The sequence below is a fragment of the Papio anubis genome, chromosome 12 (genome assembly GCF_008728515.1).
Source record: "Papio anubis isolate 15944 chromosome 12, Panubis1.0, whole genome shotgun sequence".
In the NCBI taxonomy this organism is placed as follows: domain Eukaryota; kingdom Metazoa; phylum Chordata; class Mammalia; order Primates; family Cercopithecidae; genus Papio; species Papio anubis.
The window spans coordinates 68,124,741-68,141,695 of record NC_044987.1 but is presented as its reverse complement, the minus strand read 5'-3'; the positions used below and the strand labels follow the sequence as shown (position 1 = coordinate 68,141,695).

Genomic DNA, 16,955 nt, shown 5'->3' with positions numbered 1-16,955 from the left:
TGTGTAGTTCTGTCTGTACTCTCTGCCCTTCAGTCACAAACAGCTCTCCAGCTGACCTCCTCCCTCTTGCCTTCTTTGTTCTTGTTGCTGAAAATGCCCAACCTGGGTGAAAACCTATAAGCCTTGCTCTTCCTCCCGGCTCTTTGTTCCGGTAGAGCTTTTGTTATACTTCTGTCTATGATATCTCCCTCTTTTTCTGCTTACCTTTTCCCTTATTTCAAGTAAAACTCATCTGCTATTACCAGATAGTCCTTATTTTCTTTTTGTGTAAAATTAACTAACTTTATTGATTTTTCTAATAAAAGAAATACAGGCTCATTGAGGAATATTTGGACAATAACAAAAAATATTAGGAAGAAAGTAAAAGTCACATAATCCCCTATAGCACAATTATTGTTAACTTTTGGTGTATCTTGTCCTTTGGGATCTTCTTCATATGTGTTCACATATATTGCTTTTTCCCCCAAAGTGCCATGATTTTGCACTTATATTTTGTAAACTACTTTTCTGACTAATATTACTTGGATGTATTCCACAGACAGTACATATAGAGCTACTCTATAATGTTTAATGCTGCATGGAATTATATTGTATGGATGAATTGTTATTTAGTTAACCTGACAATGGACTTTTGGATTGTTTCTGTTATTAAAAGCTATGTGGGTCAAAGCAGGAGGATTGCTTGAGGCTAGGAGTTTGAGACCAGCCTGGGCAACATAGTGAGATGGTATTTCTAGAAAAAAGTAAAAAATTAGCTGCTGTGGTGCTACGTGCCTGTAGTCCCAGCTTTTCAGGAGGCTGAGGTGGGAGGATCACTTGAACCCAGGAGTTGGAGGCTACGTTGAGCTGTGATTGTGCCACTGCACTCCAATCTGGGCAATAGAGCAAGACCCCATCTCTTTTTTTTAAAAAAAGAAGGTATATGGTGGAAAATATCTACGTATCTGTGTAACTGTGCCTACTTGTATAACTTCAGGATAGTTATTTCTAGAAGTTTCTAAAAATGGAATCACTGGTTCAAAAGGTATGTAATATACTTAAATTACTTAACAACATCTTTTTTTTTGTTGTTGTTGTTTTTGTTTTTTTTTGAGACAAAGTCTCGCACTGTTGCCCAGGCTGGAGTGCAGTGGCGTAATCTCGGCTCACTGCAAGCTCCACCTCCCGTGTACATGCCGTTCTCCTGCCTCAGCCTCCCGAGTAGCTGGGACTACAGGTGCCCACCACCACGCCTGGCTAATTTTTTTGTATTTTTAGTAGAGAAGGGGTTTCACTGTGTTAGCCAGGATGATCTCGATCTCCTGACCTCTTGTTCTGCCTGCTTCGGCCTCCCTAAGTGCTGGAATTACAGGCATGAGCCACTGCACCTGGTCAACAATATCTTTTAAAACTTGGAAAAGTATATGGAAAAGTAAAAGGTTAATATAACAAAAATCTATGTACCCATCATCGAAATTTCACAAATACTAGCCCTGTACCATATTGGCTTCAGATCTGTTACTTAAATTTTTTAAAAATTTGACAAATATATACTCATGCTTGGAGGCTCAGGAAAAAATATTGGACAAATGTGACTAAAACTTTCTGCAGTCCTTTCCTCCTCCTGATACTGATAAAAACCTCGTTACTGTGCATATCTTATCCTTTTACATACATGTGTCCATAAATAATGTATAGTATTATGTTTTAAAATTTTGTACACATGGTACTATTCTTGCAGGCAGCCTTTTGCAGGTTGATTTTTTTTCATTCAAGGTCATTTTTAAAAAGTTTTCACATATAAAATCATTCGGTTTAACTGGTGTACAATGCACCATTACATGGCAGTGAGAAATGGTTAAAGTCTTTCTAATTTTTGTAATTTTTCTAATTCCAGATTACGCTCTATTAGTAGTTGTATGTGTTTACCACCAATGTATATAAGTGTTCATTTCACCTTATTTTTGCCAACACTTGGAGATACCATGCTTCTCAGTATTTTCCAGAATTTTCATTTTCCCAGTTTATCAAAGAGATTGAGCAATATTTTATTTTCTTTGAATTCTCTGTTTATATCGTTTACTTATTTTTCAGTTGGGTTTTTGTCTTTTTCCTTTAGGAGTTCTTAATATATTCTGATTTTTAATCCCTTGTCAGTTATGTGCTTTGTAATTATTTTCATCCTATCTGTGGCTTATCTTTTAACTTTGTATGGGTTATCCTTGTGAGGATATGTGTGTGTGTGTATTCCTAAATGTTTTCCATAAAAATTGTGCTAGTTTACAGAACACCCAACAGTGTATGAGAGTGCCCAGCTTGCTACACCCTGCCTGACTCTGAGAATAGTTTTATCATCTTGCCCAGTGTGCTAGACAAAAAGTGGTATTGCCCCTTCTTTGGTGCCTTTTCCTAGAACATTCCTACCTCTTTGGTATAGCCAAAAACTGGCTTTTCCCTGAAGATCTTACTTTCCTTGTGACCCTCTCCAGTGAAGCCACCTCACCTCCTCCCAACTCTCGCTCTGAACTCCCGACGTTGCTTCCAAGCCCTGTCTGGCAGCCTTTCCCATGAGAAGTTAGTCCCTCCTCTGCTCACTCTTGGTGCCCTTACCTGCCTATTGACTTCAAGCTAACTGTTAACAACCTTCTTCATATTTCCTCTTTTTGGCAAAATTAGGATTTGAGGATTCATACTGAGAATCCCTCAATGCTCTGGCCTCACAGTCCCTCTGTCCTTCCAACTCTAAGGACTTTGTCTTCATTCCTCTTCGGGTACCTTTGGCTTTATCACTTGGAGCAGTTTCACTTTTAGGATCCTGAACTTGGAGGTTCCCTTCCCTTCTCCAGTCTCCTGTCTGTTTCCACCTCCCACTCCTTCACTGTCCCCTCCAAGAGCTGGCTCTCCAGCTTTTCTCTGCCTGTGTAGCCTCTTAGCCACCCTGGCCACTGCCTACTGATTTTTCTGTTCAGCCTGAACCTCAAAGGTGGGAATTCTCATCCTGCACTTGCTACTTACCTCAGTTCTCTCTCTCCCTTGTCCCTCCTGTGATCATCAGCCCTCGTGGACCACTTGAACAGATTTTTCTGCCATAGCCCCTAGACCTCTGAGTCTTGCTTCATCTTTCAGAAGCATAATCTCTGACCCATCATTCTTTTCTTTTCTTTTCTTTTTTTTTTTTTTTTTTTGAGAGGGAGTCTCGCGCTGTCGCCCAGGCGGGAGTGCAGTGGCCGGATCTCAGCTCACTGCAAGCTCCGCCTCCCGGGTTTGCGCCATTCTCCTGCCTCAGCCTCCCTATAGCTGGGACTACAGGCGCCCGCCACCTCGCCCGGCTATTTTTTTGTATTTTTTAGTAGAGACGGGGTTTCACTGTGTTAGCCAGGATGGTCTCGATCTCCTGACCTCGTGATCTGCCCGTCTTGGCCTCCCAAAGTGCTGGGATTACAGGCTTGAGCCACCGCGCCCGGCCCCCCGTTATTCTTTTCTCAGAAAACTTCTGTGATTCCCCAGAGAAAAACTAAGATCTCTAATTTGGCTCTCAAAGGCCTCTTAGAGCCGACATGCCTCTGTCTTTCCAACTCTCTTTCTCCCTGGTCTACTTTGAATTAAACTCCCATCAGACTGACAAACACTTTGTTGTCCTTCATACGTCTTCTGCTTTCCTGCCTCCAAGTCCTTGTGCATGTAGTTCCGTCTGTCTGGGAATACCCCTGTATTCTTTTGCCATTTGATCTTCTAGGCCTAGCACAAGGGCCACCCTCTCTGTAAAGGGTTCTTGATCCTTTATTTGGAAGTAATCTCCTTCTACCTAAGCTTCAACATTGTATCTCTCTAATGGCATCTCTCTAGTGGCACTTAATTTCATCTTTCTAATGGCACTTAAAATAGTCTTCCTAGTATTTATGAGGTTCATATGTCTATTGTATTCACCCTACAGAGTGGAAGCTTCTTGAGGATGGACCCATATCTGATGCATTTAGCGTCCCAAACAGTGCTAAGCATATTGGCTTATGCATGGTTGGTGTTCGGTGTGTATTAGCTGATTGAATTCATGACTGTAAGTATGAATGGAAGGAGGAAAGATGGCTTCCAGGAACCATACTTAGAATTTCATACTGCCCCCTTCTCCTTCTCTAGTGAGAAAAGAATCAGACTCACAGCTTGACCCAGGCCAACAGAGGAATAGTTCAAGCTCCTGGCCCACATTGCACCTGGGGGAGCCTGAAGCTTGTCCTACTGTGGGAGCAGGAGCCTTGAGTACCAGGAATTTCAATGGGATGTTTTTGGGTTTAGGGAGTTAGGCTGGCTGCATTCCATGCCGTGCAGGGGAGAGGATTTTGGAGTAGCACAGAAAAAGGAAACCCTGGCTGGGCACAGTGGCTCACGCCTGTAATCCCAGCGCTTTGGGAGGCTGAGGCAGGCGGATCACCTGAGGTCAAGAGTTCGAGACCAGCCTGACCAACATGGAGAAACCCCGTCTCTACTGAAAATGCGAAATATTAGCTGGGTGTGGTGGTGCATGCCTGTAATCCCAGCTACTCAGGAGGCTGAGGCAGGAAAATCACTTGAACCCGGGAGGTAGAGGTTGCAGTGAGCCGAGATTGCACCATTGTACTGCAGCCCGGGCAACAGGAATGAAACTCCATCTCAAAAAAAAAAAAAAAAAAAAAAAAGGGAAGAAGAAGGGAACCCTGAACATGCTCTTGGCAGAGGTAGGTGCAAAGGAACTGGAGAGCATGGTAACCCAGAGGGGAGGGTTTTATTTTTACCAAGTCACGCCACTTTCCTTCCTCCATACCTACTAGGGCTGAGCCTCAGTTGAATGTGAGAAAAACACTATGGGTGTGATATTTGCCACTCTCTCTGCCTTGGGACCTTGAGTCATAGTCTAACTCTTCATCTCAAACAGTCTTGTGTCTCATTCTGTCCAACTACTGTTTGTCCTTTAGAGCCTGGCTCACATTTCCTCTCCTACAGAAGCCCTGTCCAGAGCTACTCTGTGCCCTCCACCACCCCATTGTCCTGTCTTTCTAGTTTGTGTCCCACACTTGCATTGTTTGCTGTTGTGTCTTATCGCCCTACATTTGTCTGTGAGCTCCTCACATGCAAGAATCACATCTCATGTTTTGTTCTCTCAGCTGAAACAAAGTGGTGATCAATAATTACTGTCAATGTTATTAGGGAGCCTGCTATTGGAACTTGGAAGATTATCAGTAGCAGAAAAACTGAAGTGGAAATGGAAGGATGTGAAAGTAAAACTTAGTCTGGGCTAGTTCTCCAGAATCTGAGTCTGGGGCGGCACTTCCCTTTCATCTTTACCATGGGTTTCTCGAATTCTGGCTTCTGAAGCTCTGCCTTCCAACAGAAATCAGCATTTAGGCAGGTGAGAGAATCAGGTGTTCAGGGTGTGCCCTCCAGTGAAGAAGAGAGAGAGGTGATGGCCGGCACCCCATGCAGCAGTGACTAATGTGGGGTAAACTGGCACCATGCCTCCCGGCCCCCGGGCACATGGGAGCTGTAGGCACACATGGTAGATTGGAGCTGGAAGGATCATTTACCAGCCCTTCCCGGAGCTGGAAACAGGCGGGGAGCAGCAAGCCAATTGGCAGACTTGCCTTTTCTGCCTTAAAGTACTTTGTTTCTGTTGCTAACAACAGACATGGGGAGTATAAATAAAACACAGACACACAGGCACATAGACACATATGTGGAGACTGAATATTTGAGCTGTCAGGGGCAGGGGGGAGGGTGAATGTGGACGGAGACTGAAAATGTGTAGCTAAGCCTCTCAAGATAATGTGCCCTAGGTGTTCTCTCCAGCCTTGGAGATGGGTGTAGTGTAAGGGGTGGTTGTGTGGGAGGCCCCTCTGAAGGCAGTCAAGTAGGAAGTGATACGGTATAGATGCTACAGGCTTCAAAGACTAGGTGCTCGTTATGGCTGGATGCAGCCCTCATCAGGCAGACTCTTCCGAGCTAGTTGCTGGTGATCCAAGGGCCAATGGCAACTTCTTTCCTTGTATTCTGCCCTTTGTTTAAGGCTTGACTCATTGATCCCCGTTAGTGCTCACATGTGGTGTACTGGTCAGCAGCTGTTGTGGCCTTTCTGGCTGACCTGACCTGTACAAGCCAGCATGCCTAAATATGTGACTGTTGTTTGGGGTAAGCTCCTGAAGCATGTGAGCTTCTTTAGTAGAGACTGAGACCCGTTCAGCCTCTCTGGAAAAGATGGTCTTAGTAGGAGGCTGAATAGTTCATGCTATAAAAAGCAACAGCTAAGTCACATGTGAGATAAGCTTATTCAGAGACTTGAGTTTCAGGTAGATTACAGGGAGGATGGATGATGAGGAAGACTGTGAGTCTCTACTGCTGGAATTAGAAGTAGGGATGGGTTAGGTGTTCTCTCTTTTTTCCCCCTGGATTGAACATTATATTCCCTGGTATCTAAGATTACATCAAGAGAGCCTCTCCTGGTTCTGGGAAAAATAATAACTGTATTGATGGGAATTTTAGAGCACTCCCAATGTGCGTAGCTTTGAGCACTTGATTCACAGATTCTCTGACACTTGGGATGATCATCTGATGGTGTGGGCGTTTGGAGTAGCTTAGCTGGTCTCTCTTTTCCATCTTACTGCTTTCTTGGCCCATGTGTGATAGGCCTAAGGAATGTCCAACAGGAAGTACCCTTGACCCGTATGAATACCATGTCAGTAATAGTTCCAATCTTCTGGAAACAGTGAGACGCCACTCCAGTCTGAGGGTGAGACATGAAAACTATGTGGGCCTTTTCCCCAGTCATTGATATAGCAGCATTTGTCTCCCCTGAGCAGGGGGAAATGAATTAGGATTACCCTCTGGGTTGAGCTTACAAATCTGTCTTAGGATCTTGTTTTTACTCAGGTAGCCCTCTTGGCTATCCAAGGTGGGGTGCCTGGGGGTTGGCGGCACACTGGAAGCTCACAGCAGCTGCTTCTCTCCAGGCACTGTAACTCACTAGCAGTTTAGGATTAGAGGCATGTATCACATGTGAGGCATGTATCACATGGCATTTGTTACTACAGGAGTTAAAGGACCAAAGTAAACTTAAATGGGTTACCTATTCTTATAATTTAGATGGTATGCAAGATTATACCTATAGTAGTAGCAAGCCCATCTACTCTCTCATAAGCTTTCTTAAATAAGAGAGGGAAAGGTGGAGTTACTTCTATGGTCTGAGAATTGCAGATTACCCTTTTTCCCTGGAGAGGCCTAAGGGTTGGCTCCCATGTGACCCCCATCATCTCTGTAGTCAAGTGGCATCAGGTCTAGGAACCCCTAAGGAGATATTGTCTCTCTGTTCCCTGGCTTAGAGCAGGGATGTGAGTTTTGTGCCTGGCCCTAAGGAGAGGTAGTTGACCATGGCTGTTATTGAGTGAGGCTGGACCTAGCCTAGCTGATAAAATTCTAAAGCAAGATGGGGCAGTCCAAGGTGGTCACAGAGAATGAAGGTTCTTAGAATAGAATATATTCTAAGCCACTAGGCCCTGGTGGCTTCTTTGAAAGACTGGAGTCTTGAGAGGTAAGAAGACCCCATCTAGCTGGGTTTCACGCGCTTCCCTCACCTTACCTCTGCAAGTGTCACAGCAGGCTGCCTGTGATGTCTCGTGGTTGACTCTGCTGCCTGCATGGTTCAGCTGAGCAGGGCAGTTCATGTTGAAGCCCCTCCCACCAGTCAGGAGCCTGTAGGACTGTGTTGTTTTCCTTCCTGTGTCCTCAGTGACTGGGCTAGTGTCTTGCACAAGGCAGGTGCTTGGTCATTGTTTGTGGATTGAATGGCTTCTCAGCCTGAGCTTCAGGGGACCTTGGCCTGGATCTGGGAACATACTAGGAATTGGATAAGCAGAGAGGAAGGAGAGCACTCCAGGCTGCCAGTGATTTGAGCCGAGAAACATGGGGCAGAAATGGACATGTGGACATGTTTGGAGCAGAAGGTATCCTGCCTGGAGAGAGGTAGGGGTGTGTGTGTGTGTGTGTGTGTGTGTGTGTGTGTGCATGCGTGCATGTGCAAGTCTGTGTATCTCTGTGTGGGCAGGTCTGGGGAGGGTGGTAGGGCCAGGGCTGGCTGAAGGTAGGGCCAGGGCTGGCTGAAGAGGGAAGAAAGAATTGGAAAGTGAGATTGGTTGGAACCAATTAAGGGAACCTGAGTCTGGTGTGATTGGCAGTTAAGGAGCCCAGAAGAATGATATGATGATACTGACATTCCAGGATGCTTAGTCTGTCGCTTATGAGCAGAGAGGACTGGAGATAGAAGAATAAAGGGGAGCTTGTAATTCAGTAATACCGTTTAACATTTATTTAGTGCCTCCTATGGGCTGGCACTGGATAAAGTGCTCTCTGTATAACCAGAGACCATTGCAGTAAACTAGGTATGAGGTGATAAACTGGAGAAAAATTTCAAAGAAGATGACATTGTTTCTTCATATTTGGCTATATTTGGCTCTTATTTGGTTAAGGAAGAAATGGCTCCAAGGACGTCTTCCTCCTGGGTCCTGCTTCTGGCAGCTGGTCCTTGAGCATGGGACTGTTATCTCGTCTGGTTGGAGCTGCTGAGATTTTGCATACTCCCTGCCAGGAACCGATGTCCTTGGGCCTCGGCTGGGGTGTGTCCCCAACCCAGCCATCTGGAAGGTCAGAGGAATTAGCCACTAGAATGTGCCCATTAGTGGCTTCGAGGGGTTACAACCTGTGAGTGGAATCTGAAGCCCGGGAACTGCCTCTCTCCCAGGGCTTTTCAGAATTGGAACAGCCTGACTGTTCTAGCACTGACTGCTCCCTTATTTGGACAGTAAATTTTCAGGGTGAGATTGGACTTCTCCTTTGTCTTGGGAGAGTTTTTTTTTTTTTTTTTTTTTTTTTTTTAAAGTATCTGACATTCTTGTCAGTGATTTTCAAGGAGATAACACGGTATCACAGCTATACCTTTCTTCACCTGATTTCTTTCCTTGGTCTCTAGTCCATCCACTCATAAGACCCAGATGGGGGCCAGGTACAGTGGCTTATGTCTGTAATCCCAGTACTTTGGGAGGTCAAGGCAGGCGGATCACTTGAGGTCAGGAGTTTGAAACCACCCTGGCCAACATGGTGAAACCCCGTCTCTGTTGAAAATACAAAAATTAGCCAGTCATGTTGGTGGGCCCCTGTAATCCCGGCTACTCAGGAGGCTGAGGCAGGAGAGTCGCATGAACCTGGGAGGTGGAAGTTGCAGTGAGCCAAGATCGCGCCATTGCATTGCAGCCTAGGCAACAGAACGAGACTCTGTCTCAAAAAAAAGTGAAAATTAAAAAAAAAAAGAAAAAAAAAAAAGACCTAGATGGGGTTCCTAGACTGCCCACTCAGCTCAGTCTCTCCAGAGAAGCAAGTAACACCATCATGTAGAAAAGAGGCAAGGTGGCTGAGGCTCTGGGGTCAGGCTTCAGGGCCTGGGGGCAACTTCCTGCCCAGCCTTGAGACATATGTCTTGGTTTTTGGGGAACTTGCTGTGCCCCTTGACTTGTGGATTTGTAGTTTATCAGCCCAGCTTCATGTGGGGCCAGGATGGGGAGCAGGGCACAGCCAGGAGTTGGGGTGGTGGTGATGAGATGGTGGATGGTAGTGGTGCTACTGAAGGGGAAGAATCTTCTGTGACGATTTTGAGATTTCCTCTCTGTCAGAAGCCCAACTCTGTCAGCTTCTGGAATTCCTTCTGATGGATCCCTGTAACCCTTAGGAAAGTCATTCAGCTAATGGCAGTGACATTGAATTCTAAGGAAAGCAGGAAGGAGAACATGTTTCTGTCAACAAAGATGTGCTTTCACTAGTCAGAACTTGCTGTCAGGAAGCCTTCAGCCCTTCAGGTGATTATTGTGCTTTGGGATTAAAGTGTCCTGCTGTTTCTGGAACAGGCTGCTAGTCATAAAGACAGGTAGGGCTGAAGGGTAGAGGTAGGGTCCCCAGCCGCAGTTGTCAAGAACCCATCGTGAAGGCTGACTGAGCGAAGAAGCTGCTGCTGCCCAGACAAGAAAGCACTTTTAGCAGTGGTAAGTCCTTTGCATGCTCTATCTTACTTAATCTGCACAATAGCACTTCATGGTTGGAACTGTTGTCTCCATTTTACAGATGAGGAAACTGAAGCTTAGAAAGGGTAGGCAACGCATCCAAAGCTTCATAGCTGGTAGAGGCCGAGTTTCATACCCAAATATCAAGCTTTTCCCATTGTTTCTTACAGAGGAAACCCTGATAAGCCATTATTTTTCATAAATGTTACATTTTAGAATAGTTTCAGATTTACAGAACAGTTGCAAAGATAGTACAGAGAGTTCCCATAGATCCTGCAAGCCATTAAGTTTTTTTTTTTTTTTTTCTCCTTTTCTGGTCCATTTTATGAGAATTCATTGGGGGTGGGGAACAGATTTGGAACGAGGACTTTTTTTCCAGAGATTCCAACTTGGTGATTTTTTTTCAGCAGGATTATTTGAGCGTCCATCAGACTGTATTATTTCTTCCCCAGTTCTGCTCTGCCTCAGCTCTGCTGGACTGGGCTGGGCCTGGCTTTGACATCTAGTTTCAGAGTCAAATGCCCCACTTTCTGACTCTCTCTCAATAGGGTCAGATGGTAATTGGGTTTCAGAGAGTTAGGAAGGCAGGTAGGTGTGGGGAGGATCTTTAGCAGCTGGAGTTCTGGATACTCTTCTGTCTCCGATGGGGCTATGACAGGGGAGTGTTAATATTTTCAGTTAATGTTTGATGGCATGGAGCCAGAGCCCTCCCGAGGGCCAGAGGCAACGTCTCTGCGGCGAGGCCTGTTTGCTTGGATGCCCTCTTGAGTCTGTCCTTGTATGGTGCCAGAGTGGCTCATGGTGGTCGCTGCTGTGGGCCCTGGTCATGGTCTGCAAGCAGGCAGGCAGGCTGGCTGGCTGTAGGCAGGAGAATATCCCTAGGTAGCTGGTGTGCTTTGCTTTGGGTCCCAGGCACATTCTCCATTTAAGGGAAAGGGGTCTGCAATCTTCTTGGCTCTGGGTGTGAATGGGCTGGCCTAAAGTCTGTTCATGGCCTTTGCTGGATGTGCTTTTTCAATGAGATCATTCCAGAATTACATTCCTATGAAATTATATTTCACTGAAGATGTAAAGCTGGATTTGTGTAAAAGCACTGGCACTAAAACTCAGGGCTCAGAGCGGGGCAGAAATGAGAAGAGGGATAAACAGCTTTTCTGTAGAAGGAGGGGATAGAAAGACAGAAGGAGAGAGAAAACAGTTGTTAAAGGATTTTGCATTGAAAATTGGTGTGCCGTAAGCATACCCAAGGAGTCGGGATTGCCACTCACCCCTGGAAAGGCAGGCTTGATGTTTGTTGTCCCAGCTGCCTCCCACCCCCAGGCGGTTTGGAGGGAGATGCCCTTGAGGCTTCAGTGTGTAAGGTTGCTGGAACGCTGGAGCCGCCCAGGTGTCTCCTGGTCATGGCACTCAAGGCCTATCCCTGCCTTTCTAGCCTCATTTTGCACTATCCCATATCTAATCTAATCTAATTTCTCTCCCTCTCTCTCTGTTTCCTTCTGTCTCGTGCACACACCCACACTGTCACACTCACTCTACTATTAGTATGATACATTGCTACTCACAACACTCCTGACACCAGATGTGTGGGGTTTTTTCTCTTGCATTGGCCAACTTGCCAAACTTGCTGGGCACCAACTGGGGTTTCTTACAATTTAATTCAATTTTGACACTACCTGGAGCTAGCATAATCTCCACAGAGTAAGTGGGGACAAGACTGTTCCCACTTCAGATGCTAATCACAAGCCTGGGCCACCCATACTTTTGACCAACTCACTATAAAGTTGGAGGGATTGGTTCCCACAACCCCCTCCTCAGGTTTGGTAATTTGCTAGAACGGCTCACAGAACTCAGAAAAACAGTTGACTTACTATTAACCCTACTATTAGTATTATGTTACTATTAGTTTATTATTAAGGATACAACCCAGGAACAGCCAGATGAAGAGATGCATAGGGCAAAGTTTTGGGAGGGGGTGTATGTGTGTGTGTATATGTTTAGAGCTTCCATTCCCTCTCAGGGTGCACCACCCTCCCAGCACCTTGATGTGTTCACCAACCTGGGAGCTCTCTGAATTCAGAAATTTCAGGTATTTATGGAGGTTTCACTACGTCAGCATGCCATGTTTTGAATGTCCCTTCCAAAACTCATGTTGAAATCTGATTGCCATTGTGATGGTATTAAGAGGTAGGACCCTTCAGAGTGGTTGGGCCATGAGGGCCCAATTAATCATGAATGGATTAATGCCATCATTGCTAGAGTTCATTTCTGATAAAAACAAGTCCGGCCCCCTCCTGCCCTCTCTCTCTTTTGTGTGTGCTGTTGTGCCCTTCTGCCTTTCTGCTATGGGATGATGCAGCAAGAAGGCCTGCCAGAGTCAGTCATCAATCTTAAGACTTCCCAGCCTCTGGAACCGTAAGAAATAAATCCCCACTTCATTAGCATAAATTCAGGTGTAGTAGAGGGACTTGTTATAAATCACAAAGTAGGCTTCTCTCACCCCCATCTCTTGGGAAATGCCAAGGGTTTTTGAAGCTGTGCCCGGAACTGGGAAGAAGGTGCTGTCTCTCTCTCTCTCTCTCTCTCTCTCTCTCTCTCTCTGTGTATGTGTGTGTGTGTGTATATATATTCCTTATATATAGATATATATTCATTATTATATATATGGAATATGTGTATGTATATATTCCTTATCTCACAGTAACACACATGTGCACACACGTGCGCACACACACACTCACATCCCCTACATGCTCGTAGTGTGAGATTGTATACCCCATACTCTATATGATTCTGCTTTGTATCCCTGTGTACACACTGTTCCCCATAGCATGGAATGAATGTCCTTTTCTCCCCTTGTCTGCTGAGAGCACTCTAGTTACTCTAAAACCCATTTTAGCTTTGCCTCCTCAGAAATCTTTTGTGCTGCCCGCTGATGGTTACTTTCTGGCACCTTCGTGCTGTCACCATTCCTTGTGCATCCCGCTGCTCCTGCACATTTCAGGAGGTGGGCTACTGGCAATCTCTTTGATTAAATGCCAGGATTTGAGCCGCTGTTAAAAAAAATAAAGAAGTCTTTTTTTGCCCCTTTCTTTCTTTTTTATGTTTTGTGGAGATGGAGCCTCACTATGTTACCCAGGCTGGTCTTGAACTCCTGGGTTCAGGTGATCTGCCTGCCTCGGCCTCCCACAGTGCTGAGACTACAGTCATGAGCTACCGCACTTGGCCCAATAAATGAGTTTTATTGGAGCCAAATGTGTATGTGAAATGTCATAAGGGACAGATTTTTTGTGCTGAACCAGCCCTTCTTCCCCAGCCAGGGAAATAGTGGTAAAGCTGGGCGGTAGGCATTTGCATGGGGGAGGATTAGGATCAGTGTGGGGCCACTGCAGCAGGTGGCAGAAAGCCTGGCTCAGAGCAGAGGCACAGCCGCTGACTGCAGGGTCCCATGAGCAGGGGGTGTGTGACCCCTTTTTTCTAAGATGAAACACTTATGGGAGTTTTTAGAACCACCGGGTGTGGTGGTTCACACCTGTAACCTCAGCACTTTGGGAGGCCGAGGCGGGTGGATTACTTGAGGTCAAGAGTTCGAGACCAGCCTTGTCACTACTAAAAATACAAAAATTGGACGGGAGTGGTGGTATGTGCCTGTAATCCCAGCTACTCAGGAGGCTGAGGCACGAGAATCACTTGAACCTGGGAAGCAGAGGTTGTGGGGAGCTGAGATTGTGCCACTGCACTCCAGCCTGGGTGACAAAATGAGACTCTGTCTCAAAAAAAAAAAAAAAGAAGTTGCTTTACATTGCTGTTACCTTGGCAACGGAGACTGTGTCCCTCAAAGTGGTCCTCTGCTGGCACTAGATACACAAATGTGTCAGCACTTGGGCTTGGCAGGCATTGCTGAGCCAGGCAGTGAGTGATAAGGGGGATAAAGGGGACATAGGGGGAGTGCCTCCAAGAGCTGCAAGGAGAGGCAGTGTGGCCCTTCTAAGCCACATTTCTACAGTATTCTCTGGAGCTTCTTCGAGCCAAGTGGCTTCCTCCATGAGGTTGCAGCTCACAGTGCCTGCAGGCCTGAGGGTTGCCTGGATTGACCATGATCCCTGAGTGTATAATTATAGGTCACTGAACAGAACCCCTAGTCAGCTACATCCCTCAAAAATGCCTAATTGTAGGCTACAAATATGAAAATATACAAGAGCTTAGAAACATGTCATACCTCATTACAGAGAGCAATGGCATGAGTCAGCTGTGACGTGGGTGGCTTTAGTGTGCTTGGTGAGCATGCTGGCAGGTCCAGAAGAGGGCAGGAGGCACATTCCCCAAGCTTCCTGCAGGGAGATTGAGGACTTTGGGAAAAGGGGGAAGTATAAGCTGTGACCATAGCCTAGCCTGCTAGTCATACCTGCAGTTACACAAAAGGAGTGTGCTCACCTGATGGTAGATTTGATTCCTGTTTGGGAATTGTTTCCTGACCAGTTTACAAACCACATTAGAAAATAGCACATTTGGCCAGACACGGTTGCTCACACCTGTAATGCCAGCATTTTGGGAGGCAGGAGGGTCATTTAAGGCCAGGAGTTTGAGACCAGCCTGGGCAAAATAGCAAAACCCCTATCTCTACAAAAAACTGAAAGACTTAGCTGGCTGTGGTGGCACGCACCTGTAGTCCCAGCTACTCTGGAGGCTGAGGCAAGAGGATCACTTGAGCCCAAGTTTGAGGCTGCAGTGAGCTATTATTGTGTCACTGCACTCCAGCCTGGGAGACAGAGCAAGACCTAGTCTCTCAATAATAAATAAATAAATAAATAAATAAAAGATCCTTGAGGGAAGTGAGGTCATATATAATACCGTATATTACCTAACTGGGCCATACAGATTTTATTGCTGGATTGAGGGAGCCCACTTTGTCTCCGAGTAGGGAGGGGTACTTGAATAAGTGCCCAGCCTGGTTGCTCTGGTCTGGTCTGGCAGTGCTTTCTCACCGAGAGGCCTCTCCCAGCTCAGAAAGAAGCAACAGCTCGATCTAGATCTCTTTCTTTTGTCCCTCCCTGTCCTCCCAACTCCCCTTGGTATAGATGAGTCTACACACACCCTTGCTGCCAGTGGCTTGCCATTCCTTTTCTGAGTCACCGCCCTTCATTACCAGATCTCTAGTGGTGATAGTAGAAGGAAGGGTTAATCTGTGGCCCTTGGGGTACTCTTTCCTCCCAGTTTTAAACTTTTTAGTCAACTCTAAGAATGTAGGAATCTCAGTATTGAAAGTGACCTTAGGTGCCACCCATGCCCATCTCAAAGGCAAGGGAATGGACTAACCTTATCTGCCTTTACTGTGGTATTCCCAGCAACTGAGTGGAGTGTGGTAGGGGATGCAAAAAATACTTGCGGAATGAGTGAGTCCCTGTAAATAGCAGCAGCTTCACAAGACCATTGTCATTGCCCCGTTTGTTCATTTTTTTGACGAATATTATGTGCCAGTTCCTTTTAAGTTCTGGAATACTGTGATGAACAACATAGTCCTTGTCCTCTGGAACATATTCTGTAATTGAGAAATAAGGAATTAAAAAGAATTTGTAGTCTCCAGATGGAATTTAAGAATTAAAACTTCTTCCTCATTTTGGCCTCTCTGGGTCTCTCATTTTCTGAGGTCTCTTTGGGGGACCCTAGAAAACACATCTAATCCCTTTTTCACACGAGAGCCTTTCCAGATTCCCAAGCCAGCGATCAGCCTCCCCCTCACAGCCTTCTCTTCTCCAGGTAAACCTCGGTTCCTTCCGCCATTTCTCCTGCGACATGCTTCATTTCTGAGTGCCCTCTCCATTCTGCCCACTGTCCTTAGCATGCAGTCCAAACTGACAGTCTGCCCCTCGGCCAGTTTGGAGTCCACAACAGAATACCACCTCCCACACATTCATTTCCAGGGAGTGTTCCAGCCTGGAGCCTCTCCTTACTCTGGGCTCAGGCGATAGGTGAGGGAAAGAGAAGGTCCTGCCTGGACTTGGCCAGACTGAGAGTATCTTCATATTTGGCCAATCCTGGAATTCGAAATTCTTTTCTTTTGTCTCTTCCCTGCCTCCCCACCATCCTTCCCTTGGTATAGACGAATCTACACACAGCCTTGCTGCCAGAGGCTTGCCTTTCCTTTTCTGAGTCACTGCCCTTCGTTACCAGGGAAATTAGCATGAAAAAACGAATTGCAGTTCTATAACTGTATTCTTGTCCTCTGTCACATTCTCCACCCCAGCACCCCCACCTAAAATGACAAAAGTTGAGTCCTGTGACATCACAACAATTGGCTATTGTGTCAACAACTGTGATGTCACCAACACAGGATTATGACTTCAAGGAAGAATGGAGGGAAGGAGTATAGCTGGCAAGAAACCCCATGGGAAAAAAGAAGGTATTTTCATGCAGGTCTTCACCCAGAAAGCCTGAGTTGACCCTCCAGTGGATGGTCTGTCAGTGGAAGCACTCTCTTTGGTTCCCATCGCTCCCTGTCTCTTTGGATTAATGGTTTGGCTTATGGACATTGCCCAAGTCTGAGTGTGCGTGGAAGGCCCCTGCTGGCCAGCAGGCTTCTGGGCTGGCTTTGGGTTTTATTCATGAAGTTGGAGCTGAGTAGAGCTTTTCAAGGAGGGAGTTCAGAGGGGAGCCTGGGAGCCTAGGGTGAGGCTGATGAGGTTGTGCAGGCGCCTGGGCTGAGGGATAACTGGTGTGCAGGCACTGCTGTGCAGGCAGAGGGGGTGTTCTACCAGCCACTCTGGGAAGCCTGAGTGTGCTACCACAGGCCTGACTCCTGCCCACTTCTGGGGCTGGGTTGGGCCTGCCCTGGGAACTCCTCTTGGCTCCATGAACAGAGACTTAAAAACACCTGCTGCAGAGACTCCCAGACTTTCTTAGTTCATGGGCCTT

At 46.2% G+C, this 16,955-nt stretch overlaps 1 protein-coding gene and 1 long non-coding RNA gene across 8 annotated transcripts in view; one reads left to right on the top strand and one right to left on the bottom strand.

The window, feature by feature from the left end:
• DENND2B (DENN domain containing 2B) overlaps window positions 1-16,955 on the top strand; it is a 176,296-nt gene that overhangs the window by 86,187 nt on the left and 73,154 nt on the right. Inside the window, exon 1 of one of the 7 annotated variants that reach the window (XM_009186645.4) lies at window positions 4,628-7,962. The exons of 5 other annotated variants lie outside the window; for them this stretch is intronic. In XM_009186645.4, the coding sequence (XP_009184909.1) occupies window positions 7,928-7,962 (35 nt within the window). In that variant the 5' untranslated portion in view covers window positions 4,628-7,927. Of the gene's footprint in view, window positions 1-4,627; window positions 7,963-9,253; window positions 10,029-16,955 lie in introns of those variants that run through there. One more of the 7 variants, XM_009186652.4, reaches the window with a different exon arrangement.
• On the bottom strand, window positions 11,146-16,084 carry LOC116269743. The gene is made up of 4 exons (XR_004177474.1): window positions 15,995-16,084; window positions 15,360-15,582; window positions 14,263-14,374; window positions 11,146-11,200 (listed from the first exon to the last, which is right to left on the bottom strand). It is a non-coding gene; the product is annotated as an uncharacterized LOC116269743 (long non-coding RNA).